The sequence below is a fragment of the Durio zibethinus genome, chromosome 18, assembly GCF_047325235.1.
Source record: "Durio zibethinus cultivar Kanyao isolate XHJ-2024 chromosome 18, ASM4732523v1, whole genome shotgun sequence".
Lineage (NCBI taxonomy): Eukaryota > Viridiplantae > Streptophyta > Magnoliopsida > Malvales > Malvaceae > Durio > Durio zibethinus.
The window spans coordinates 23,105,396-23,131,673 of record NC_143179.1 but is presented as its reverse complement, the minus strand read 5'-3'; the positions used below and the strand labels follow the sequence as shown (position 1 = coordinate 23,131,673).

Sequence of the window (26,278 nt, the reverse complement as noted above, 5' to 3'; positions counted from 1 at the left end):
TCATTTCATAGCTGACAAAAAATGCACAGATCCAAACTACAAAGAATAATCAACTCACTTTCCCCTTTATATCCACTCATTTCCTACTATTTTCTACTTAATTTCCATTGCTTTTCTCTCTCCTACTGCTTTTAAAATACGTCCAAATATCATTCTAAATGAAATTACTCTCCCAAATTTCGTGCAGAAATTCATTGAACAAATGGGAGACATGGAAATATTCAATCAAAATCACGAGGATTTTTCATGAAATATTCATTCCCCTCTATGCATTTTTCCAAAATTCAAAGTGGGCCAATTTTTCCCTTCCCATTGGGTCCAACAGATTATAGACCACACTTATGGTTTGTACAAGGCCTGCAGGTCAATGCTTCTTCTTTTCTGTATTCTATTGTTCTACTCGTTTTATTCTGAGGGATTATCTTTTTAGTAATGAACTATATAAAAAGCACACATAACTTACGCTAAATTCCGTTGTCGTCCAGCGGTCAGGATATCTGGCTTTCACCCAGGAGACCCGGGTTCGATTCCCGGCAACGGAAACTGTCTTTTTTCATTATTATTTATTTATTTATGGAAGGCTAGAACTTTGAAGCCAGAAACATGCAAAAAAGAAAAGCAGATCTCCTCAGTAACAGTTTCCCTTCTATGAAACATTTTTTCTTCTCTCATCAAAAACCAGCATATGGGGCAATTCTTTCTGCATCCATTGAGCCACCTATCAACACACCCCCAATGAAACTGATGCAAACAAGTAAAAACACGCATGCCATCTTCCTCCTTCATGCTCAATAAACAAATGCAACATATTTCACCTTCTGAACCTTCACCAGCTTTCTCCCTCCTTGACCTTCTTCGAGATATCTGGCTTGACCACCACATAGTCTGCCGTTGCAGCTTCTTTTATTCTTGCATAAACTCTTACACCAATCAAGTTCTAGATGAAGGCAACGAACTTGTTGAAAGCCATTTGGATTTAGAAAAGGTTCAAGACATCCATAGCATCTTTAATAAGAGTTTTCTTCAAGTTAGTGAAAAATGAGAATCCTTCCTCTTGCTTAAACTGTTTTGCTTGGCTTGAAAGGCTTTTTAGATTGGGGAGAACCGGATTTTGAAGGTTTAACACGAGGAGGTTGCACCTAGGCCAAGTGTCACGGACTAAACTTTCTCTCAACAAGCACTAGCCCGCGTGACACTTGAATGGACGCTTCCACCCAAGTCAGCCTTCAATAGATCGAGATCTGAACAAATAACCATAAACCATGGTTAGTCTCAAGCATTCACAATAAGGCACAATATATCAAGGTCAATCTCAAGCATACACATAACAAGGCACATTCACATCGAGAAAGAAAAGAAATATATTGAGGCAACAATCGGGCATTCAATCGAGGTGAATTTCATTAAAATCGGGAATCATACATCGGGACCTCCCACCATCACTAGGGCCAGGGGGCAGCCCATGGTGGGTGGCCTAAGCTCGCATAGCACCCGGTGAGACAGCCCAACAATACCCTGCCGGCTCACCCCCCTAAAGAGCCTTAGAGATTTTAGAGCTATGCTACCAATAACCGTTACAATGTTTGAAATGGGGACACTTTTCCTAACACAAGTGGTCTACCCGGCCATGGCCCTATACATGGGTGGCTCATGGCAACCTAAGTCCCGGTCATGGCCTTATATAAGGTTGGCTCATGACATCCTCCCCCACCTATTCTATCGACGTCCTCGTCGACTTGTTGGCTTGAAATTCTTCGATCTTCCTTTGAAATCTCTGGAGGTCGTGCTCTCTCTCCCAGCTGGTTTCTTCTAGGCCTAGTCCCTTCCACTTTACTAAGTACTCTCGAACTAGTCTTCGAGATATCTTGGTTTCCCTGTCAGCTAAGATCTCTTGGACTCGACGCTCTGAGGGTGGCTTCATGGTGATGGCGGCTCTGGTTGGCTCTCTTCGATTAGCATCTGTAGGATCTGCATGGAATGGCTTCAAGTTGCTCACATGAAATATTGGGTGCACCTTCATCCACTTTGGAGGGTCGATTTTGTAAGAAGCATTCCCCACCTTGGAAAGGACCCTTACTGGACCTTCGTATTTGCGCACCAATCTACAATCTCTCTTCCTTAAGAACCTGGTTTGTTCAGGGACTAATCGAACAAGAACCAAATCCCCAACTTGAAATTGCTGAGCTCTACGACCCTTGTCTGTCCATTTCTTCATCCGTTTTGACGCTTTCTCTAAGTAGGCTTGTGCAATCTCCGTGTTTTGTTTTCACTCCTTACTGAGGTTGAATGCTCTGGGATTTTTTCCTCCATATTGTTCCAAAGAAGTGTGGGGTAGCCTTGGTAATTGTCCGGTGACCACCTCAAATGGGCTCTTGTTAGTGGAAGAGCTTTTGTTGGAATTAAAACAGAGTTGAGCAACGTCCAATAATGAGGGCCAGTTCTTTTGGTTGGCGTGGACAAAATACCTCAAGTATTCCTCTAACAATCCATTGAACCGCTCTGTTTGGCCATCAGTTTGAGGGTGATAGCTCGAGGAGATGTTGAGTTGGGACCCCAAAATCTTGAAAAGTTCTCTCCAAAAGGACCCCGTGAATCTGGGATCTCTATCGCTGACACTGTTTTGGGGGAGGCCCCAATACTTGACCACATGTTTGAACAATAGTCGAGCTGTGTCCTCCGCTGTACAGTACTTGGGAGCGGGAATGAATGTGGCATACTTAGAGAACCGATCAATCACCACCAAGATAGCTCCAAGATCGCCAACCTTGGGTAGGCTCGAGATGAAATCGAGGGAGATGCTTTCCCACGATTTGGTAGGTACCGATAATGGTTCAAGCATACCTGCAGGTTTCCTCTTCTCGACTTTGTCTTGTTGGCAAATGAGGTAAGTCTTCGTATATTCCATCACATCTTGTCGCATTTGGGGCCAATAATATCCTTGTTTCAATAACGCCAACGTGCGCTGCCAGCCCGGATGTCCCACCCATGGGGTGTCATGACACTCCCTCATCAGCATCTGTCTCAGACCTCCTGCTCTTGGCACAAAGACTCGAGGTCCCTTGGTCCACAAGACCCCATTTTCTTTCCAGAAATGTTTGGACTTCCCTTCTTCCACTAGCTTCAAAATGGCACAGGCTTGCGGGTCTTTCCCTAAATGATCTCTAATCAACTTATGGATGCCTGTAGTGGCTCTGCTAGCTGCCATTGGGGCCATTCTTCTGAGGGCCGCTAACTCTGGCCGCCTGCTCAAGGCATCCACCACTTGATTAGTCTTTCTCGCGGTATGCTCAAAACAAAAATCGAACTCAGCTAAAAATTCTTGCCACCTAGCTTGTTTCGCCGTGAATCTTGGTTGGGTGAGAAAGTGGCTAACGGCTGTGTTGTCTGTCTTCACGACAAAGTGCGAACCCAACAAGTAATGCCGCCAAGTCCTCAAGCAATGAACCACCGCAAGGAGCTCTTTCTCCTAGGCTGTATATTTCCTTTCAGCTTCACTCAGCTTTCTACTTTCGAATGCTACCGGGTGATGTTGTTGTAAAAGCACACCTCCAATAGCAAAATTTGATGCATCCATCTGGACTTCAAAAGGCTTTTCAATATCAGGGAGAGCTAAGATGGGATCCTTCATAATAGCATCCTTCAATCCCTCAAAGGCCTCTTGACACTCGTTCATCCAACACCATTTATGTTCCTTCTTCAATAGCTCCGTGAGGGCCGTGGTCTTACGAGAGTACCCTTCCACAAACCTTCTATAATAATTGGCTAGTCCCAAAAAGGAGCGGAGCTCACTAACATTCTTCGGTATCGTCCACTCTTTGATGGCCCTGACCTTTTCCATGTCTATTCGGATGTGACCACGTTCGACAATGTGACCGAGAAAATGGATTTGGGTCTGAACGAATGCACACTTCTCCCTTTTTACATATAACTGGTGGTCCTGTAACCTTTGAAATACCTGACGCAGGTGTTCTTGATGTTCTTCCAACGTGGAGCTATATACCACTATATCGTCTAAATAAATGACTACAAACTTGTCTAGGTAGTCATGAAACACCTGATTCATCAGTGTACAAAATGTGGCAGGAGCATTGGTTAGTCCAAAAGGCATAACAAGGAATTCAAATGCACCATACCGTGTTACACAAGTGGTCTTCGGCTCATCTCCCTCGAGGATTCTGACCTGATGGTATCCTGATCTCAGGTCCAGTTTGGAGAAGTACTTGGCCCTGCTCAATTGATCAAACAAGTCTGCTATGAGCGGGATAGGATATTTGTTTCTTACGGTGACTTTGTTCAAAGCCTTGTAGTCAACACATAAGCGTAAACTCCCATCATGCTTTTTCTAGAATAGCACTGGCGCTCCGAAAGGAGCCTTTGATGGTCGGATGAACCCGAATTGTAGAAGTTCATCTAACTGTTTTCTCAGCTCGGCCAACTCTGGCGGGGCCATGCGATAGGGAGCTCTAGCAGGGGGTTTTGCCCCTGGGAGGAGCTCAATTTCGTGGTCCACTGCTCGTCGAGGGGGTAGAACCTTGGGCAACATCTCTGGCATCACCTCTCTGAATTCTTCTAACACTTTCTTCACGCCATTGGGTATTGGTTCTACTTTCGACCCTTCTTTGTAGATCGGCATGGCCACAAAAGAGGGTTCCCTTCTCTTTACCCCTTTCTTGAATTGCAAAGCCGAAATCATTTTCTTCCCACTCTTTGGCAAGATATTGGCTGGCACCACACATGGGTGTTCTCCTAAGAACAACAAGCAGCTAGCAGCGGGGATAGGGATCACCTGAGCCAACGTCATGAAGTCCAATCCGAGAACGACATCAAAGTCATCCATGGGGGAGACTGTGAAGTCTACCTTCCCTTTCCATGGCCCCAATCGGGTTGTCACACTTTTCGAGCTTCCACTGATTGTAAAGGCTGACGAATTGACCCCCTTCATTCGCCCACAGTCTTTACTAATCTGAAGACCACACCTTTTTGCTTCTTTTGGTGTGATGAAAGTGTCGGTTGCACCCTATCCACCATGGCCTTGGTGGCTTTCCCATTGATCGTCAAGTTCACGTACATCAAGCCTCTACTTTGCTCTTTCTTTATAGTGTTCAATTGGGTACGAAGGGCACTGAGGAACCTTATTGAGCCCATCCTGGCTGGCTCCTCTTCAGCTTCTTCAACGCTCTCTGGCACTTTTGCAGACTCTTGGGATGAGATCTTTAAGGCATTAAGGGCTCCTCGGTGCGGGCACTCAGCTACTCGATGCGGCCCCTTACAAAGAAAACAAGCTAGCGGTTGCCTAGGCTTGAAAATCCCTGCGTTGTTTGTCCTAGGCTAGGTGCTATCTCGCCCAAAAGACCTCCTGTCTGATCCCCAACTGAAGGGTCGGTCCAACCTAGTTATCTTTCCCCCACTCCCAAGATTAGAGCTACTGCCAGTTGGTGGAGGGTTATTCCGTTTTAACGAGCCATCATTAAAATCATGAAGACGTTCCGCTGCAGCCATGGCCGTCGCCACATTTTGCACTTTTTGCCTTTGTAGCTCTGTCCTCGCCCACGGCTTGAGGCCCTCAATAAAATGGAATAACTTGTCCTTTCCGACATGTCCCGAATATCCAGCATCAGGGTAGAAAAGTTTCTCACGAACTCTCGCACCGTTCCGGTTTACACCAATTCTCGAAGTCTCTTTCGAGCCATATAATCCACATTCTCCGAAAAAAACTGGTTTTTCAGTTCTCGCTTCAGATCCGTCTAAGTCTTAATCGGGCACTCATCATCGACAAACTTAGAGCGCCACCACAACTTGGCATCCCCTGCGAGGTACATCGATGCCATTGTCACCTTGTCTTCCTCTGAACTTGTGTGTACAGCTCGGAAGTATTGTTCCATGTCAAACAGGAAATTCTCAAGTTCCTTAGCATCCCTTGCCCCCTCATAGCACCGAGGCTCCGGCACTTTGGGCCTTTGTCCCCTATCCATCGAGCTCGAACCCGAACTGGCCACCGCCATTTGTAGGATGCTCATCTGGGCCCTGAGCTCCTCAAACTCTTTTTGGAGAATGTTCAAGGCATCTCTAGCCTCTTCGCTCACATTGTGGAAAGTATCAGACAACTCCCGCTGGGTTGTCTCGATCTCCCTCACTCGATCTTTTGTCACCATATGAGTTTTCATTGCGGTCACCGCGGCCTCAAGTTCCTCAATTCTCTGCTGATGATCCGGTCCACCACTTGTGGCCATCTCATCCATTTCTCTAGCACTTCTCAACCGTGCTCTGATACCACGTGTCACAGACTAAGCTTTCTCTCAACAAGCACTAGCCCGCGTGACACTTGAATGGACGCTTCCACCCAAGTCAGCCTTCAATAGATCAAGATCTGAACAAATAACCATAAACCATGGTTAGTCTCAAGCATTCACAATAAGGCACAATATATCAAGGTCAATCTCAAGCATACACACAACAAGGCACATTCACATCGAGAAAGAAAAGAAACACATCGAGGCAACAATCGGGCATTCAATCGAGGTGAATTTCATTAAAATCGGGAATCATACATCGGGACCTCCCACCATCACCAGGGCCAGGGGGGCAGCCCATGGTGGGTGGCTTAAGCTCGCATAGCACCCGGTGAGACAGCCCAACAATACCCTGTCGGCTCACCCCCCTTAAAGAGCCTTAGAGATTTTAGAGCTATGCTACCAGTAACCGTTACAATGTTTGAAATGGAGACACTTTTCCTAACACAAGGGGTCTACCCGACCATGACCCTATACATGAGTGACTCATGGCAACCTAAGTCCCGATCATGACCTTATACAAGGTTGGCTCATGACACTAAGAGTGTTACAGATGGCCTTTATTTTATATTTTATGCATAGTTTCCAATAGATTAAATCACTACCACGTGAATGTACAAAAAATGAAAATTCCCTGTACTTTTTACTAAATCAGTTAATTTCTGGTTTTGATTTATTTTGTGAAAGATGATTAAATGTCCATGCTGTGGCAGGATGTTGCCAGATACTGAAGGAAAGGAGGATAGAGCTCCAGGGTGTAATCTTGTATGTACACTTCAAAAGTAGGAAAACACTACTGGGCGGGAGAGGCGAGCAAAGGCTAAGATTGCTGAACCGGCTCACGTATAAAGTTAGTTTACTACTGGTTCTGAACGTCCTCCGGTACTGCCATTTTTTGCTATGGATTTTTATTTTGTTACAAAAAGGGGTTTATCTGATTAATTGATTTGCCATTGATACGGACTCATTTCTAACTCTTTACAGAGATAAACAGCTTCTCTATACAAGTGAGCAAAAGGAGGCCCGTTCACCTCAAGAACCACGATTAAGGGAACAGGATGTACAGAAAATTAGTTGATACAACAGACTGGTTTGGTGAAATTGCATGGACATGCACGAATATAGAAGTCCCTTAAAATAGCTGACAAAATCCAAAGAAAGATGAAAAGTCAGAGCAATTAAGTAGACATCTAATATACAAGTTAAAACCATTTCACAGCACCCAAATAGGCCAATATACTTCATTCAAATGCCCACTGATTCTCCCTACGAACCTCTTCCTCCTCCTCAGGGGTGAAGTCATTCTTGATGTTAAAAGTCTTCCTGATCTCTTCTGGGGTCCTTCCCTTGATCATGTCAGCAACGGTTTGACAAGTAAGATCCAGCAAGCCCTTGATATTCAAATAGTTTGCTGCCTGCAAAAACATATGGCAATATCACAAAACAAGACTTAGTTTTCGAATTTTATCAACAAATCCTTATGAAATAAGAGGGCAATTAGTCATAGTCCTATGGTTCTCACACAGCGATGTAATAGAGGCAATTAGTTATAGTCTTATGGTTCTCAATGCAAATTGCAAATATATATGCACACCAACAAGGGGTTGGCTTAATTGGCAAGGATCATTCACCTTGACGTAAAGGTCTTGGATTTGAGTTCAGCTATGACCTCTTGTTGGGATCATCTCAAATATATAACCTCTGGCCACTGTTTTTAGACTGTTGTGTACGGCACATCTTGCCCTTGGTGAACTAAGCAACTTATCTACCCTTAAATTTCTTCTACTATATATATATATATATATATATATATATTTGCACTATCTCAAGCGCAGTTATGTTGAAGTATTGATGCTCATGCTTCTAATATATGTATGCTGCTTATTTCTACACAAGGCATTCCAAAAGAATCAAACTTCTTCATCTAATGAAAACAAGATTACACTTCCATCATTAAACGATGAGGGAATCAAACAAAAACATCACAATCATACTAAAAGGTTTTAGTTCTGCATACAAGAAGTAGCACAGCTTCTTTGTCCGTTTCCTTAGTAATATAAGATACGTGACAATGGTTTAATTTCTTCGAATTTAAAAAAAGTCTATAACTCGTTACACGATTGATATACACCGAAGTGCAATCGAATTCATCAGCCTCCGAAATCAAAACACCAACAAATCACCAAAAGCAAACAATTTGAAACATAGGAAAAGATGCCCAATCATACGAAAACCTTTTCATTACAATTATGCTATTATGCCCAAATCAACTCAAAATTCTTGTTGTTTTTTTTTTTTCTAACCCCAACTCCAAAGCCCTAGCCTTGACACTAATAAACGTTAACAAATAATTGAAGCACCTAGAAAAGAGAAAAAGAGAGGAGAGAGAGAGAGAGAGAGAGAGAGAGAGAGAGAGATACCAGAATGAGATCGAAGAGAGTGGCTTGATCGACCTTGACAAATTCAGCGTCCCAACTTTTAACCTCATCATCGGCGGCTCGATCGTCGGTCTTAGGAGTCTCCACGTGCTTTTTGCAGTACTCGATCACCTTCGCCAGGATCTTACTCGTAACATTTGGTAACGGTATTCCGGTATCGGCGCAATCTTCCTCGATTATGTGCTTTATCGTCTCCGATTCCAACGCTACCGCTTCATCCACCTCGAATGATTCGCCGTCGGAGCTCTTCAGAGTAATCTTTCTCCCAGAAGACGACATCGTTTTTGCAACCGATTTTTCAAAACAATAAAACCTAATCAGTTTTTCTTTTTCTTTTATTAAGAAATCAGGTACCTTTTCTTGAGGAAAAACAAATTTAATCAGAATCCTTAATCCCCTTCTTTATGTGGAGGGGGGTGGGTGGTTCTGGGGTAGGTTCGGTTTCTTTATCGAACGGTGCGAATCATAGACGTGGCGCTACGTGATACCAAAAAAGTATAGACACGTGTAGGATGCTATGGGAAAGGTAAACTTTAAAAAGGATTTGTTGCTGTGGCCAAGGCCAACTAAACTAGGAGAAAGGAAAGGACTTCATTAGAAACCAACTGAGAAGGCTAAACCTAATCGACAATGCCATGTTATGTAATAAAATATGTTATTATAATTAATTATAGAAAATAAGCTATTATGATCGTTGGAAAAAGATAAAATAAAAAAAAAAAAAAGAGATTTTGATTCCTGTTGAAGTGCGTAGTTAGCAGTTCGGCAGTAGTAGTTCTTTGATTAAATCTGAAAAGACATGGATCCAAAACCACCATAGTGTTGAAAATTAGAGTATGATACAACATATGCGGAATCTCCTAAAATAATTGGACTAATTTACATTATGTAGACATGACAGACTCCAATGCATGGAGAAGCAGTCGCAGTTACAGTTTCACTTTGATAGTAGCAAGTAGAGGTTACTTTCTACATTCTGCTATATGAAAACCATACAGCCATCATAATAAAATAAGCCTTTCAGTCCTGTCGCTCATGATTCCATAAATTGTGATGGTGGAGGGCTTGTTTTGGTCTTCTCTGCACCTGCAACTTATGAATTCCCAAGATTACCACGTGAACAAACAAGACCACAAATATCACCGGAATACAAAAAAAATAATAGTAATAATAATAATTAAAAATTTTTTTGAGTAATTAGAAGAAAATTGAGATTTCTATAAGAATAAGACATGCCATAAACCCCACGCATCTCTACTTCTCGCCATTCTTGAACAAGGGCACAACAGCAGCACATCAAATGTGAGAGGAAATCATCAATAAATCCACCCTGCCAAAGGAACAAAAGAGTAGCATTTTAAGGAAACTGAATTCAAAGTAAGATCAAAGCTTTCTGTGAACAACTAATTGTAGACGTTATATCCAAGACTACGCTTACTGTTGAGAAAAAAGAAGGTTGCAGGAAGCAATTATCAGTGAATCAAACAGAGGTTTGTATGAAGCCAAGAACAAGCCTAGATGATAGACTAACGACCGAGGATCATCTGATGTTAGCATGCTTTTGTCATATGGATTTATGGATACAACTGGGTATGCTAATCATGTTCAGACAGCTCAACGCCACATACCCATGATGGCTATGATTAGTAGAGCACCACCTATGGCATACTCAGGGATCTATAACAAATTAGGCCAAGGTAACTGCATCTATACCATATTCTTTCATGGCAAAGAAAAATAGCAGAAAGCTTATGATTCAGGATTTCATATTTTGCACAAGCAGATTACTCTTTCAATGGCAGAGAAAATACCGTAATGTTCAAAGCCTTGCGAAGCTTCCTTCTAATACAGCAAGTGTAGCAACAGCATGATAATATCAATGAATACGCCATCAATTCATTGCATGCTTCTGCAGAAGCTGAAGAAAGTTGTTGTGTAAGCTTCGAAACAATACCAAAACCGGAAATAGAATTTCAAAGGTGTTGCAGTTGATATAACACTTTTCTGTAGCAAACCTACAAGGGAGACGATAGTTTCCTTTCCTAAGGAAAGCTGAATTCTTGCAATCACTTATGCATGTGGGCTAAGCAATTTAGAATCACACATACACATTTGACTAAAAATACATAATCCTTATACATCAAGGGTAAGTTAGAAATCGAAACATCAAATTCTTGCACAAATGAAAATAAAGGAATCAACAAAAATGAAGATCAATTACCCAAACTAAAATGAAGTTATTAAGTAATCAAAATATACCTAACTAGAAATTAAAATATAATTCAGAAATACTTAGAAATCGAAACATCAAATTCTTGCACAAATGAAAATAAAGGAATCAACAAAAATGAAGATCAATTACCCAAACTAAAATGAAGTTATTAAGTAATCAAAATATACCTAACTAGAAATTAAAATATAATTCAGAAATACTTACACATGTGCCTGTTTGTTGCCACAGTAGCAATCTTTGAAAATGTACCACAAGGAAAGAAAAATGTCTTTATGCCTGCAATGAGAAAAGGTGGCTTAGGAGACCAGATGAACAACAGCAAAATACAGGAAGGTGAGTTCTGCCAGATATATCTGTCCTAGAAATCTTACTAAAGATTGTGTTCCTCTTGTCTCCAGAGAAGGAAAAGAATCAAAAATCAATTTAAAAAAAAAAAAAGGTTACCATCCCTTTCTTGTAGCTAAACAATCTCAAGTTATAAGTTGTGACTTCTATCAATTCAAATAGAACAGAGGGCAGACATTTAATACAATAATGGGGCAGTAATGACATAAAAAGGACATACACAGATATGGTTCTGAACAACAACCAAGTAGATCAGCATGCCACTCTTCATACCGATACGAACCTCTATCAGACAGCAGATCATGACCTGATGAAACTGAAGATGTGTTTCTGAGCAAAAATGTATGGCATAAAACTTTTAGAAACCAAACTCAGCTCCGAGTAGATGAAATGTGTAAACTGTGAGTGCATATTCAGAAGCTTAAGGACTTAAGACACCAAAACTGACTGTAAAGAAACTGAAACTCAAATAATTTCTAGTAAATGGCAGGGCATCGAATTTAGCCTTATCACCCAAGTTTTAACTTTATCACAAGAAATTAAAAGGCAAATTAATTATCATTTTGAATCACATTAGCAAGTAAAAATCGATATGTACTGTCTTATTATGTCTACAGCAGCTTTCAACTTTTATAAGGCATGAGGCCAAAGGCAAATGGCAAAAAAGGCAAAGGTTACTGGGGATGTTGTTACATGAGAAAGTTTTTTAAATAGATCTATTATTGCACTTTGATGATGCGAAAAAAAAAAAAAAAAAGAACTAACCTTGAAGTTGTGCGAGAATCAGGCTTCTTAGGAGAGCTTTCATCATATGAATGACCGTTCTCACTATTGGCATCTGAGTAATTACGCTCAACTTTCTTAGACCCTTTCATGGATGAAGTCTCATCTGGAACAGAAGTTGCAGCAGCAACTTCTGTTACATCAAGCAAATGTTGGATTACTTCACACTGCTGCACATCATAATTTGCTTGTGATCGTTGGAGTTCCATTTGAAGCTTTTCATTTTCCTTTTGCAGTGCTTCATTAAAACACAAGTTAGGATATGAGCAAGAAAGAGTTTTTTTCAAAAGCATGGCATCATTTTTGGAGGGTTCTGGTTTCAGTATAACATCTTGCACCCTTCTGTCCTCTTCATCCAATGTGTACTCATGCTGATCTTTCTCAATAACTTCTAGTCTCTCCTGCAAGTTAGTGAGAACTGAAAAATTAGTAAAGCAGGTAAAGCTAAAGATATGAAAATCAATCCAACCACAAGAGATTTTTGTCACTTCAATTATCCCATTGATTTTTTATTTTTCTAATGATATTGCGGCCCACAAGTTTCTATGAGAAAGCAACATATTCCATTCTTCCCAAACAAAAAATCCTATACTCTGTTAATCTATTCTTTGCAGCCCAAGTTTTCTATAATTCACACTTTTTTGACAGTAAAGACCTGATCCCTATCATCTTTGATGATATCAGCAAATAAAAAATAAGAGGCCTTATACAAACTATTTTGGTCAAGGAATTCATCTATCAAGAAGCAGATAGGCCTGAATGACTTAGATTTCCATATAATACAGGGGAAGATAGAAGATAAAGTGGTTGAAGTAACCTTCATTAACTAGAAAAGCATTAATAGGAAGGAACCAACCCTTCCAAAACCTTAAATACCAAAGAAAAGAACATATCTCTATGGCTGAAGCTATGAAGTTTGTCCATTTCTGCTTTTGCCTTTCCACCTCCATCAACCAGACAGGCTGAATATATATATATATATATATATGTATATGTTTCCTTCCCTTATTTTTCTACTCACAACCGCCTTCCCTTCCCTTCCCTTCCCTTCCCTTCCCCACTCCCATGCTAATGTACAAAACATAAAGAATCCTCCACGTTTTAACCTTTAGAAAACAAAAAAAGAATTGAGCAAAATCTACTCCTCTTTCCCAACATTGTCTTAAGCCAACTGCAATGAGATCCCCCACTCTGCGAAGTTAAAAGATTCAAATAAATGTGACAAATACTCACAAGTCGTTGCACTTTATTGATGTTCATCAAGCCATTGTTTGTGCTATAACTTGCACATGACATTAATTTTTTCTGAAGAATAACATATAAAGACGCACAAAAGCACTCATGTTCATGCCTGTTGCCTAGCATGTCAGGATCAAAATGGCATTCATATGCCTATAATTTTTATCATTAATAGCATTAAGAGTTAACAGTTAGAGATTAAACTCTAAGTTAGCAGTTCTTCAATGGTTGGTTAATGTAGTAAGGAATGAAAAACAATCCTTCTTTATAATAGCCAAAGAAAGAAATCGCATTGGAAGACACTTAACAATGATTAGAGCAACTATTTTTTTACACAACCAAACAGATGACAAACATTTCTAAAGCTCACCATCTTCATTTTTCAAGTACCCATTCCCAAATATCATTTTAAAAGTTTTTTTTTAGAATCATACAAAAGAGGAAAAACAAAACTAAGGGAAAAAAATATTAAAACAGCAACAAGAATAGTCAATACCCTCACTCGAGCATTATCCACCAGAGTAATAAGAGGAACAATCTTCAAATATCGGTCGATTTCATTCTGAGCTTTCCTAAACTGATAGACAATGTTCCATCCCATGGCCAGAAGATACAGATAGCTCCTATCATGACAACTATTGACCAAAATGTAAGCCCTCCTTAATGCATCCTCAAGCTGCTCCAATGGCTCCCGTGTCTCAGGATACCTCTTAAGCTCCGAGATCTTGAGCTGCTCCAGCAAGTTACCAATCAACTTGAGATGCTGTGCGAATTGCCTGCAATTCTTCTTATGCATTCGCGCTGTGTTTGCAGCTTTAACTATCATAGCTATTAACCGCACCGCATCAAAGCCCACGAGCTGGGCTACATTTGCAATTTCTCCAATATGTTCCCACGAAGATGCCATCCTTTCCTCTCAATCAAACCTGAAACATGTTTTCTAAATAAACTTCCATTAGATTACTCCATAATCCATTTTTAATACATTTCTCAAACAATTTGACGGAATTATATCTTTCCATAGCCAAAATTGAACTTAATGAACAGTAATTTGACAGATTTTTGCTCGTTTTCACCTCTTTCTAAGCTAGAAGGTTCACTAAAACAGGAACTTTGATGTTTCCATTAGGCTTCTCTACTTGCATTGCTCAAAAAAAGCTAGAGCTGATTTCCTTAAAGAATCGTCATAGGTAGCCAAAATTTGAGAAGAAATAAACCAACGGTTTCAAGCTGGATCGAAAGCTGCTTCCCAGGATCTATCCAGAAAATTGCATACTCACTCTAGAAGATTATCTGTCACGCTTCTTCGTTCACTTTGTCGTGTCAAAAGAAATTAAAAAAAAAAAAAACAAGCGTAGTGATTCAACTCTTCAAAATGAAAAAAAAAAAAAAAAAGACAGGCACAGCCAAAGAAGAAAAAAAAAAGAAAGTTAAAATATAAATGAAATTTATTCGACAGAATCTCCGGATGAGCTCCTTTTGTGAACCGTCATTAAACTTATGACCTTTTCTCGGAGGCCAAACACAAAATTACAGAGAAAAAAAAAAAAAGGAATACAAAGTGAATAGTAGCGATAAGCTCACCTACTCATCAGGAAATTTCCCTTGCTTTTATGCTGAATTGATTCTTTTTCTATTTTTCTTGTTTACTACCTTCAAGAAAAAAAAAGCGTCAGAGTTTAAGAGAAGAAGAGCATTGAATTCTGGAAATAACAGGCAGCGGAAAAAAGAAAGTTGTTTCTCTCTCCATCTTTTATCGGTCACAGTTTCAGTGTTGTTTGTTCACGGCCATGCCAGACAAGCGATGAGCTTGTGCCTTTGTGGTGGTGGTAAATTTGAACTACGCAAATGTCCTCCTTTCTTTTTTTATTTACGAAAATGCCAGCGATTTTCACGGAGGGTAACGGCACAGTAATGATTTCGGGGTTGACTTAAAAGGTAGAGTGATCCAGCTGGCATCAAAGGAAGCTTTGGGGTCACCTGTACACATGTCCCGTAAATAATAGCCCTCCTACCATAATTAAGACACAATTTTCCCCTAATAAATGCAATTTTGATGGTAAACAAAATAAAACAAACTTTGATTGAAAGTTAAAACATGATTTATAATAACGTTCCATCAACCTGGGCATGGTGGTGCCCTTGCTTGGCTTGCAAGTCTGCTTTTACAAATTTCGAAATTGATAAGAAAATGTTACTTTTAAAAAAAAGTTTATGGTAACATCAATGGAGGCTTGATTTAAGCACCGATAAATCAGATCCTAAAATTAAACTTTTTTATTTTTATTGAAGTGATTCAAAATTTTATTTTAAAACTAACCCATTTTTTTAAACTTCTTAAGTGATTGTGTAGTTTTAATACTATTTTGGTTCATCAGGTACAAACAAGTTGGTAGCAGTAGAGAATAGTAGTAGCAGTAGCCGTCTTTTCCTAGGGTTAGGTTAAGCTAAAGCAATTATAGTAATAGTAATATTTAAGGTCAATGATGGTTTTGGTGAGGGTGTACTCCGAATTTAATCGAGTCGATGTAATAAAAATTTTAATTTGAATTTTTTTTTTAAATTTGATTTAAATTTAATTAAATTTTAATTTTTAAATTTAAATTTGAGATAAAAATAAAATTATTTAAATTTATTCAATTAAATTTATTTAATTTAAAAAATTTTTGATTTAAAACTTAATTATATAATTCAATTTGAATTTGAATTCAAATTAATATATATAAATAAAATATTAATTTTTAATTAAATAATAAATAATATTAAATTTTAAAATTTTGATTAAATTCATGAATTAATTAAATTAATTATTAAAAATTTAAATTATTTTAAATTTAAATATAAATCTCGTATGAATCGAATTTAAATAATTTATAAATATTAATATATCCTTTATACGGCGGGGAGAGGAATGAGTGAAGGCTAACTAAACATTAATTCTTTCCGGCAACTGCCCTGTGATGTGGACCCATTAATGGTACGACCACGGTGACAGTGCCTCACATGCCTTCCATTACACGTGTCCTCTCTCCTCTCCTCGTTTTTTCCCGTCGTTCCTGTGTTAGTCGCTCTCTGTCTTATTACCCATGTGACAATCACATTCTCACCCTAGACGCATAAATCATGAACTAATTGACTATATGTTGGAATGGTTATATTCACCTTTTCATTTTTTTTTTTTGTGCAAGAAAAATGCTAACAGGACATTGCCACCATGTGTAAATCGAAAACACAAGTCCACCATTATATCAACCACATTGAATTATATACTTTATAAAAAACAAAGACGATTAAAAAAGAACACTATGGGATGTCAGAAAGCTTAAAATATGCATAATCATCATTAGGAAGGGAAAATAAATGGCAGGTGCAGCTAACACTTGATAGAACAACTGCCTATACGGTAGTTTAACATTCGTAGTTTTTACATTTTAAGAATTAGAAATAGTAATATTTTGGATTAAATCGAATATGATTTAATTTTTTAAATAATATATAATATTATTAATTTTTAAATTTTAATTTGAATTTGAATTGATTTTTTTTTAAATTGGTATAATTTGAATTGAATTTTATTGATTTATTCTAATTTAATTTATCGATTTTTAAATTTTATTTTTTATTTTATTAATATTTTTAATATATTTAAATAAATTTTTTGTTTTATAAAATTTTAAAAATATATAAAAACTAATAAAAATATATAATTCGATTTAATTTAATTTTTTTATTTTTTATATTCCAATCAAAATTTAATCATAACTTAATATATATTTAATATTTAAATTAAAATTAAATTAAATAAAAAATTAATCTAACTAAATCAAATAGTATAATTTTAAATTAATTTTAATTTTCTCAAATTTTTTCTCCCTCCTGACAACTTGCAAAACGAACTTTTCTTTATTAGAAAAAATATAGCGCGAAACAAACCCTTTATATGCATTGCTACAATTATTTGATGCTGTCCATGTGCTTTAGTGGGGAGCGACAGTAATCTAATTACATATGTGAAGTGGGTCCATTGGAATCTGCATTTTTTTTTTTTTTCTTTTTAGTCAGATAAAGGGCAAAAGGTTGTGAAAAGATTTTGTTCAGTAGAAAAAAAAATAGTATATTCTCGTTTAGGGCTCGAAAAAACAGTATAAAAATGATGAAGTTGGAAATGAATCAATATTACAGGTTGTGCCAACTACGATGGGAAACCACTTTCCCAATCGTTCCTTTTGATGGCAAAAGCGTTTCGTTTCGTTTTGTTTTTGGCTGGCTAAAAGTTTGGACCCTTTTTTCGTGCCGTGAACGTGATTCCATTTATTTTGGGGCTATCACTGAATTTATAGCTTTTGTTGTCTTTCGCAATCTTTGATTCATCGGAACAATTGAAGAAATGCCATGAATAATCTGATGTGGCCAAATTCGAATTGTTTTTATCGGATAAAAAGATAAGAGCAAGTTCAGATATTTTATATTTTAATTTGGTTTTATTTTTGGATGAAAAGATAAAAAATTGAAAACATGAATTAGATTATATATTTTTATTAATTTATATATATTATATTTTTTATAATAAAAATAATAATTATATATATAATTTTATTTAAAATAATAACAAAAAAATAAAAAACAATTAAATTTCAAAAGCTTTACGAGGTTTGCCTAGAAATAACAATAAGGATAGATATTTGTCTTTTATGAATTCGATCCAATAAGTTTTTTTTTTATTTTATATATTCAAATTTGACTTGATTAATATTGTATAAAATTATATTCGATTTGATTTAATTAAAATTAATAAAATATTATTTTTAATATAAATATAAAATTAATTAAATAAATAATTTTAAAAATAATTATATATATATGTTGAACGATACCTAAAATTCGATCCAAATTTTTTTGTCACTATTACATGGTCCAACCCAAAAAAAAAAAAAAAAAATTCAATCCTATGATGTCGGGTTAAATCAAAACCGTAGGAAACGAATTGGGTTACCATCAGGTCTGTTCAAGATTCTGTAAAAATTGGAATAAAAATTTGTCATGTTGTTTACCATGTTTTGGATGTTTTTTCCAGCAAGGGTGATGGCAAAGGTATTTTGGTGGGAAGCCCACACACTGTAAAAGCTCCTAGGCATGGTCCACGTCCACCTTCCCGTGTTAAAGTCACTGAGTTGAGGCAAATTGCTGCGGTGCTCTTTCACGATTCAGGACTCCCATCGAGATGTATGGTGCCATCTGTTCTCCCAAAGCCATTATGCAAATCTTTGGCTTCCAATGAGTTATATCAGGCTGTTGCTCAGAATAAGCTTCATTGAAGTCTTCCCAATGTTTATCTCATACACTGCCTTTCTCTATATATAGTTTATTATCCATTCCTATTGGAGATTGTAGTTAGATTAGAGAGAATCAAGCATGCAATTTTGCCTAGATGATGAATGTGGGATTTTACCATAACAGGTCCTGGACAGGTTGTTTGTATATCTTTTTCTTATATATTTGTTTGAAAGTACAGTCGATATAGTGAAGTGACCTAAAAGCATAATTTCAGGCCTTCAAGCGAAGGAGAGATAATAGTTCACCTGGAATGAAGTTGAACCTGTCATCAGGGCACCAAACATGGACTTTGCTGAGGTAGCTCAAATTCAGAAAGCAAACCTCATGTCTGAGAGAAATAATAGGGCGACAATCAAAGAGTAATGAGTATGGTTGGGTCCAAACTGTCCCAAATCTTCTTCTTTCAATCGCAGTTGTTACTTTTCGTTAAGCAATCAATCTGTTAAGGCACAAGCAAAGCATCAGAGCTTTTATTTTCGATCATAGAAATTGAATGCTGTCGAAGAAGTACAATTAGTAGTTTAACCGAATGATGCGGCTTTGGTTGGGAGGATATGGTTACTGCTGTTGACAGGTGGTATCTCTAATTTAAGTGGTTGAATATCACATCAACTCAATTTTCTAATTTAATGAAATAATAAATACAATTACACTTTCCTAACACTATCAGTTTCTCATATTTTCCATTACAATTATAGCTAATAAACTCCTTCTTATTTTATTAGTTGTTGCATGTGATGTTTGTCTTTTATTCATTTATTACAAGAAAGAAGGTAACAAAAGTTAGAATACAAAAACAGCTATATTTTACTCTTCTTGAAGAGTATTAAAAGTTATAAGTTCCAAATTTTCCTCTACTCTATTACTGCATTGAAGTTAGAAAAATTCATTGAAGTGCCTATTGACTATATCTGGTGTAAGTATCTTGTAAGCCTTCTCGGAAGGATGGTAGCCATCCCAGAAAACGTATTTTGAGGCGTCTTTGCATGTCGTAGGGATGCATAGAGGATTACAGAATATGCTTGCTTCCATAAGTCCCGTGCCACAACATCCTTTCATTGTCACTTCAAACCCTGAATCAAGCAAATATTTAATGCACTGCATTGCTAATTTGTTATAGTAAACTTGGTAACTAATGTTTGGATGAGATGAGATGAGATCAGTTTTACCATATTTTGCAGGGTTTTGGATGAGGGAGAGCAGTGGGTAGTAGATGTCGAGAAAGATAAGCCTTGTGCCTGGAGATGTCAAGACCGTCTTCAGAGAATCTATAACGGAAGAGAGCTTGGCGTTGTAGAGCGATGCTAATTGGTTTTCATCCTCGTAACAATCCCTGTTTTTGCCTCCACCCATGGTTCTCTGAGATGGCACACACCCTATTGGTGGCACACCGAACACCGATTCTTCTTGCTCCTAGTCCATGTAGCTCCTGCCAGATTTACGAGTTTAGCCAGCCAGATACTAATAGCTGGCTAGGATACGTTGAAATATAATAAACTTTTTTTTGGTACATAAAAATATGTAATAGATAGGATGTTTAGTCTTATAGATCAAGAAAAGATGTCTCGTATCATAGAAATCCTACATTTGAGATTAATCTAACCAGGAATTATGGGTAAAATTCGAACTCAAAATCCCTTATCGCCAAGTGAATTAACTTGTTGATTGAGTGAGCCGACCCTTGTTGATTATAGTTAAGGTATGTTTATATACCTGCAAGAATTTCGAAGCATAGCTGGCAGTGAAGTCTGAATAGGAATTAATATCATAATGGGTTCTCCTGACTGGAGTACCAAAGTAGGTATTGGCAATATCGTTGCTACCACAGAACAATATATATATGCCTTTAGAAATTATAGTTGCAGCTTTCTCTTCTCCCACTGCTGACGTTATCTTCGTTATGTATTCCTTGAACATTTCTAACTGATTCGACAGTGATAAAACATTCTGATAAATTAATAATCAGAAAAAGATGAGATTTAATTAGTCTGACAGTACTGTGATAAATTCAAGAAAATAGAAAAAGAAGAGAAGGAGATGTATGTCACATATATATACCGCTAGTTGAGCTGTGATAGGATCATATCCTGCAGTCCCTGAGGCGAAACTTACACCAGTGAGGAGGTCTTGGAGCTTCAGGTTTGGATCAAGGAAAGCAGGCACCAGCTCCTTTACACCAAATTCTTCAGCTGAAAATGATTTTGATTGAAATCACTAACAATGTATATGTAAGTGAATTTCATTTTGCAGACCAGCGCAGACAAATGCAATTAATAATGGCATAATATTTCGCAAGGGGCAAAAGGGTGGATTGGCTACACTTACCTATAATGTCGGATGGAACCTTGCCATTGGAAAACCTTCCGGTAGGTCCTGCCTTGAAATCCCTCCCGTATGGGAGGAAATTGCCCTTGGCTATAGTCTTGAGATTGTTGTTGTTCCCTGGATCCACTATGGAATCTCGGAACACAAAAATTGCTGGAACAGTTTCATTGTTAGGCAAGATCAGGGCAGCTTCATTAGTCTCTTGACAGTATAAAGCTACAAAAACAGAAAAGATAATGGTCCTATAAAAAGAAGCAATGGAAGATGGTGCCTGAGACTGAGAGAGAAAGATCATCTTTTTTCATAGAGCTTGTTTTCGTTATCACACATAGGCCCTCTTCTAAATTTATAGGGGAAAGCAAGAGATATGGTGTTACCACGTCCTAAGGAGTTATAGTAATTAAATTTGTCAATGTGGCAGCCATTTCTGAGCTTGCTCATATGTTATCAAGGTAGGTGTAAATAATAATGCTTTATCATTTATGATAAAAATTCAGCGTGAAAGCTTAGATCCAAATCAATTTTTCTTTTTGATAAATGACTATTGAGCAAATTTTGAATGACATTGAACATGTGAAGTTGGATCGGTACTGAAATTTGTTGCTGATAGCAATCGTCATGATCACATGCTGAAATCATGTCCCGTTGATGCTAATTTGAGCAGTAACCAACCAATCACTAAGTTGAAGTTTTATTATCGTAATTTACTGATTTCCATATAGTTGATTCATTAGTTAGATATCATCACCCACTTCCGCCTGCTTGTTGCATTGGTGAAGAACAGGACTGGCCAATATTAATTTAGAAACATTGATTCAACCCCCAACTAATCTCAAAAAAGGATGTTTTAATTAGCTTCGGACGTGTAGGCAGCAGTAAGTTTGCAGTTATCTTTTTTACCTCAAAATGCAAAAAATTCTCAGCTTTCTTGCCCTGGACCTGGAGTTTTCGTTTACATATAGGCATGAGACTATCATCGTCTCTGACAAAGAGTGAGTGTCTCAAATTTAAGTCACTCCCTCTTCCAAACCATCAAGGTAAAAAAATGTGAAGAAGAGAAAGAAAATGGTTTGGTTATCTTGAATGGAGCCTGATGTAACTGTCAAAATAGCAAACTAAAACTGAAGATCTGCAGACTGAAAAGGATTAAAAAATGAAAAATAAAAGGAGTTAGGAGCAGGAGCAGCAGCCCTTGTTGTTCTTTCATTATATATATAGTAGGAGATAAGTTGGCCAGTAATTATTTTCCTATAGATGATTTAGGCCTTGTTTTGATCTGAAATTGAATCAATTTTATTGATTATTATATCATAATTGAAATTTGTGAATACTCACAATTATAAATAAAATTGGACCACTCAACAAACTTGAGTTGGACTAGATCACTTTTATGAGACAAAAACAAGAAATTCCATCCAAAACAAATCAAATCTAGTATTGGCAAATATCTAACTTTGAGGCCATGATTGTGATGGGTGAATTAAAGTGGCAAAATAAATCACTCAAATGATCCATCAATTCAATCATATAACTAAACAGTTCATATTTTAATTTGTTGCTAATTTGCTTAGTTTAAACCTGGGATTTTCACTAATTTGAAGAACACTTCGAATCTTAAATGACAAGAAATGATATGTTATTTAGCTGGAGTTTGACATTGAAAATGAATAAAGAAAACCTTATCCTGCTGTGAATATAAATTTCTGTACAAAATATTTTGGGGAAATCCAATGTTACAGCAGCACCACACCATTAAAATCCAATCAACCACATGTCACATGTTGGGGAAAATTAAGTACTACCACTCTGTAATACTCCCAGTGTATGAATCAATTTGCATCTTTATTTGGCAGTAACATCAACTCCCAACTGTGCAATCTTGTTTGAAAATTATGTTTAGCTTTTAGAATTTAGCAGATATGTAGGCTTCACAAAAAATTCCCCTTAAAATTTATTAAAGCACATGAAAATTTCAACAAGTTCCCAGCTCCTTTATGCATTAGACTTTATGAATATATGCATGAGATTTCCTCTGAGATTCAAATCACTGATCCAACACATGAAAAAGGATTTTAAGATTCTAATACGAATAGGGAAATTAAATAAGAAATGCAACTACTACCACTATCAAACAACTCGTTATTTTACCAAAATATTTTTAGTAATTTTATTGAAATCACAAGTTGCTATGATTTGATAATATAAAATTATATCTACAAAATTATAATCTAAAACACATTAGATATAAACTCTTTTTCTCTTTTGAATTTCTTGTACTCGATAAGTTTCAAGAACAGTTTTTTTCCTTGTAATTTTAGATTCTTATTTAGTTTTTTTTTTCAAACTCGAGATCTTTGATATTATAATCGATTTCAACATTATTGAATTAGCAAGTCTCGTTGATGCACTTGTTTCGGGTTTGCCGGTCTATATACCTCGAACCTATAATGCATCCTTGTTTTGTTTCAAAATCTAAATTGGGGCTTTGAATGCCGTCCAGATTGTTTTTTTACTAATACTCAACCCAGCCCATTTATTGAATCTGGGCCGAGATGGATAAAATCCTCCATTGACGAGATCGGCCCGTGACCCTCACTGTACCCGAAACGCCTTCGTTTCACTTGTAACCCTCTAAAAGGGATCAAATCCTCTATAAATAGCCCTCTTGGCTTTAGTCTCAAACGAGTTTTTTGGATCCAAAGTCTCTGTACGTGGATCTAGAGCGTCTCCTTTCTTCAAACCCTAATCAAACAATCGCCCCTCTTATTTATTTTTCAAATCAAAAACAAATTTTCTTTTTTGGCGGGACAAATTGAGGATCTTCACTTAAATCACCTAAGTTTTTAAACCCTAGCTACAGTTTTTTTAATCCGATTGCGATCTTATTCGAGCTAGGGTTTACTCTTTCTTTTTTCTTTTCCTCGGTCATTTCTTATTGTTTGGTTGTTGGTGAATCAAGGGATGTCTCGGTGTTATCCTTATCCTCCACCGGGGTACGTAAAGAACGGTATCCGCGATGAGGCACTGATTGAATCGATTAAGGTTTGTTGAGCAAATCCCTAATCGGCTTCAATGCTTTGTTGGGTTTTTACCCCTTTTGCTCGACTGCTCTAATTCGCTTCCCCCAATAGCTTTTCGTATGTTTGTATAATAAATCTTTGCCAAAGAAAAGGCCCCCACCCCCCCCCCCCCCCAAAAAAAAAAAAAAAAAAAAAAGAGAGGGAGAGTGATATTTTGTATCCCAGAGTCAAGCAATTCCATTTATTTTAGTACGTTAAGGCTTAAGTATGCGAAATTGAACCCAAGTTATTAAAGAAACGAAATGATGCTGATTGTTTACTGTTTCACTTGTTTATCTGGAGAGGAAGCGATGCTTTCTAGTTCAGTGTCTATACAAGAACCGTGTGTATGTATATATATTGAGATAGATTCATTTCTGAGTTAGAAAGATTATGGAAGTTATTCTGAGTTATAAAGATTGTGGAAGTTATCTTAAAGCTTAAAATTGAATTTGTTAACTCATTAGCTATGAATTTGGTCAATCTTTTGTTTTGTTATCTATATTGGAAAAAGTATAGTGAAATGTTGCTTGAAAGCGAAACATACCTTATAGTAAAACTGCTTGTAAATTTGTACTGGAGTATGGAATATGTAATCATGCAAGTTATATAATGGAGAATCCTACAAGAGATTGTGATTTGTTTTTTTCAAAGAGGATTGTTGTCGGCACATAACTGTTTACATCTTTATTTACTCAGTTGTTATTAGTAACATAGGAAGAGGGAAACTTTCAATTGGATTTGTTGTTACTGAAGTTTGGTTCATTGCTTGTGTTCTTTTATTGTTACTGAAGTTTGGTTCACTGCTTGTGTTCTTTTATTGCAGTTTTGCTTTTGCTTGTTTGTGTTGACTTCCCCTTTATGTTCATAAATTGACTGTTTCTCTGGTGATTTGAAGATTCAGAGAGAAGAAGAGAAGGCCAGGAAAGAAAGGAAGAAAGAAAAGAGAGATAGGAAAGAGAAAGAACGGGAGAAGAAAGAAAGAGATAAGGCCCGGGACAGTGGAGAAATTCAAAGTAAGAAGCATGGTCGTAAAAGGCATAAAGATGAGAGGAGCCAAGAAGATAAAAAAGGAGACCATCAAAAGAGAAGAGAAAATGAAGCTGACAGTTTTGAGAAGAGTACAATTACTGAAGAACATGGTCAGGCTGTGGGATCCCAGAATTCTTCTGATAGCACCCTTAACAGCAACAAAAGACAGAAGCTGAGTTTGCCTCCTGACAGTGGGCATAATCCTGGTGAGTGTGTTTGTATCTCTTCCTTACCTGGGGGAGGCTGTATACTTGTTGGGTTTATTTGCTTCACATGGGCACTGATATTGTGTATTCAAATTGTTATTATTAATGTGAAGGAAGCATTATCCGGATCCGGTTGCCTTCTCAAAGGCATAAAGATCCTGAAGTGCTACCCAGCAAGGAACAGTCCTGCTCAACCTCAGGAAGGATTGATGATGCCTTTGTTCAAGGGATGCATGAACATGCTCCTAGACCAGGCAGAGAACTGGAAGAACATCCTTATTCTACTGCCAGTATTAGACGCCCAGAACTAACTATCAAGCTTAGCAAAGAAAAACTTTGCTCCTCTTCTGGTGCATCAGAGAGTCTTGCTCACAATGCTGAAGCATCGTTACCATCAAACTTGTGTAGCAGTTGCTCTCCTACACTAGCTTTAGAATTAAAAAATCTTGTGGAGGATTGGGTTGTGCCTACACTGCAGACTGAGCGAACCAGTTTTGGTGAGGAGGACTGGCTGTTTCAGAAGAAGCAGAATCTCAGTAGTGGGATTAAAAGCAGCAACGAAGGAAATCTTGGCTTGAGTCAAATAAACTCACCAACTTGGCCACATGCTTGCTACTTGCCTGAGGCTGATGTATATGCATTACCTTTCACAATACCATTCTAAAACTGTGTGCAAAGTGCTGAATGGTGTTATACTCTGTCCTTGGCGCTGAAAGTGTGAAGGGTTTGTTACCAGCATTTCAGCTCCGTACGTTTGGTGGTGGGACTTGAACTTCAATTGATGAGTATAAATTTTGTGCGGCAACCTGGACAGAAAAATGTCTTGAGATTAGCAGAGGCTTGTTCTCTTTACCTTCTAGATTAGTTAAAAAGGGTATTGATGTATCACATGTTCAATTCATTGGAGAATATATGTGTATTATTCTTTGTTCATGGTCATGATTTTGGGCAGCTCATTGTCAGCTCATTGTGAATAGCGCAGTTTTCTTTCCTG

The 26,278-nt window shown here is 37.5% G+C and overlaps 3 protein-coding genes, 1 non-coding gene and 1 pseudogene across 10 annotated transcripts; 2 read left to right on the top strand and 3 right to left on the bottom strand.

Moving 5' to 3' along the window:
- Positions 1-470: 470 nt before the first annotated feature.
- Positions 471-542, top strand: TRNAE-UUC (transfer RNA glutamic acid (anticodon UUC)). The gene has a single exon. It is a non-coding gene; the product is annotated as a tRNA-Glu (tRNA).
- Positions 543-7,298: 6,756 nt separating this feature from the next.
- Positions 7,299-9,344, bottom strand: LOC111300121 (SKP1-like protein 1B). The gene is made up of 2 exons (XM_022895759.2): positions 8,711-9,344; positions 7,299-7,705 (listed from the first exon to the last, which is right to left on the bottom strand). The coding sequence occupies exons 1-2, from the start codon at positions 9,005-9,007 to the stop codon at positions 7,532-7,534; spliced, it is 471 nt and encodes a 156-aa protein (XP_022751494.1). The 5' UTR covers positions 9,008-9,344; the 3' UTR covers positions 7,299-7,531.
- Positions 9,345-9,477: 133 nt separating this feature from the next.
- LOC111300120 (protein MID1-COMPLEMENTING ACTIVITY 1-like) lies at positions 9,478-15,120 on the bottom strand. Of its 5 annotated transcripts, none has more exons than XM_022895755.2 (9): positions 14,913-15,120; positions 14,405-14,641; positions 13,825-14,268; positions 12,072-12,490; positions 11,527-11,636; positions 11,166-11,237; positions 10,540-10,646; positions 9,965-10,058; positions 9,478-9,814 (listed from the first exon to the last, which is right to left on the bottom strand). In XM_022895755.2, the coding sequence occupies exons 3-9, from the start codon at positions 14,233-14,235 to the stop codon at positions 9,762-9,764; spliced, it is 1,266 nt and encodes a 421-aa protein (XP_022751490.2). In that variant the 5' UTR covers positions 14,236-14,268; positions 14,405-14,641; positions 14,913-15,120; the 3' UTR covers positions 9,478-9,761. The 5 variants fall into 5 exon arrangements, with proteins under 5 accessions (XP_022751490.2, XP_089604170.1, XP_022751489.2 ...); XM_089748044.1 differs by having other exon boundaries at positions 11,590-11,636; XM_022895754.2 differs by having other exon boundaries at positions 13,825-14,254.
- A 4,234-nt stretch (positions 15,121-19,354) lies between these two features.
- On the bottom strand, positions 19,355-22,085 carry LOC111301089 (GDSL esterase/lipase EXL3-like; annotated as a pseudogene). The gene is made up of 5 exons (XR_016330102.1): positions 20,988-22,085; positions 20,721-20,851; positions 20,376-20,609; positions 19,832-20,091; positions 19,355-19,735 (listed from the first exon to the last, which is right to left on the bottom strand). The product of XR_016330102.1 is annotated as a GDSL esterase/lipase EXL3-like (transcript).
- Positions 22,086-23,670: 1,585 nt separating this feature from the next.
- LOC111300115 (uncharacterized) lies at positions 23,671-26,223 on the top strand. 2 transcript variants are annotated; one of them, XM_089748042.1, is made up of 3 exons: positions 23,671-24,029; positions 24,951-25,284; positions 25,398-26,223. In XM_089748042.1, the coding sequence occupies exons 1-3, from the start codon at positions 23,949-23,951 to the stop codon at positions 25,946-25,948; spliced, it is 966 nt and encodes a 321-aa protein (XP_089604168.1). In that variant the 5' UTR covers positions 23,671-23,948; the 3' UTR covers positions 25,949-26,223. The 2 variants fall into 2 exon arrangements, with proteins under 2 accessions (XP_089604168.1, XP_022751485.1); XM_022895750.2 differs by having other exon boundaries at positions 24,945-25,284.
- The last annotated feature ends 55 nt before the right edge of the window (positions 26,224-26,278 follow it).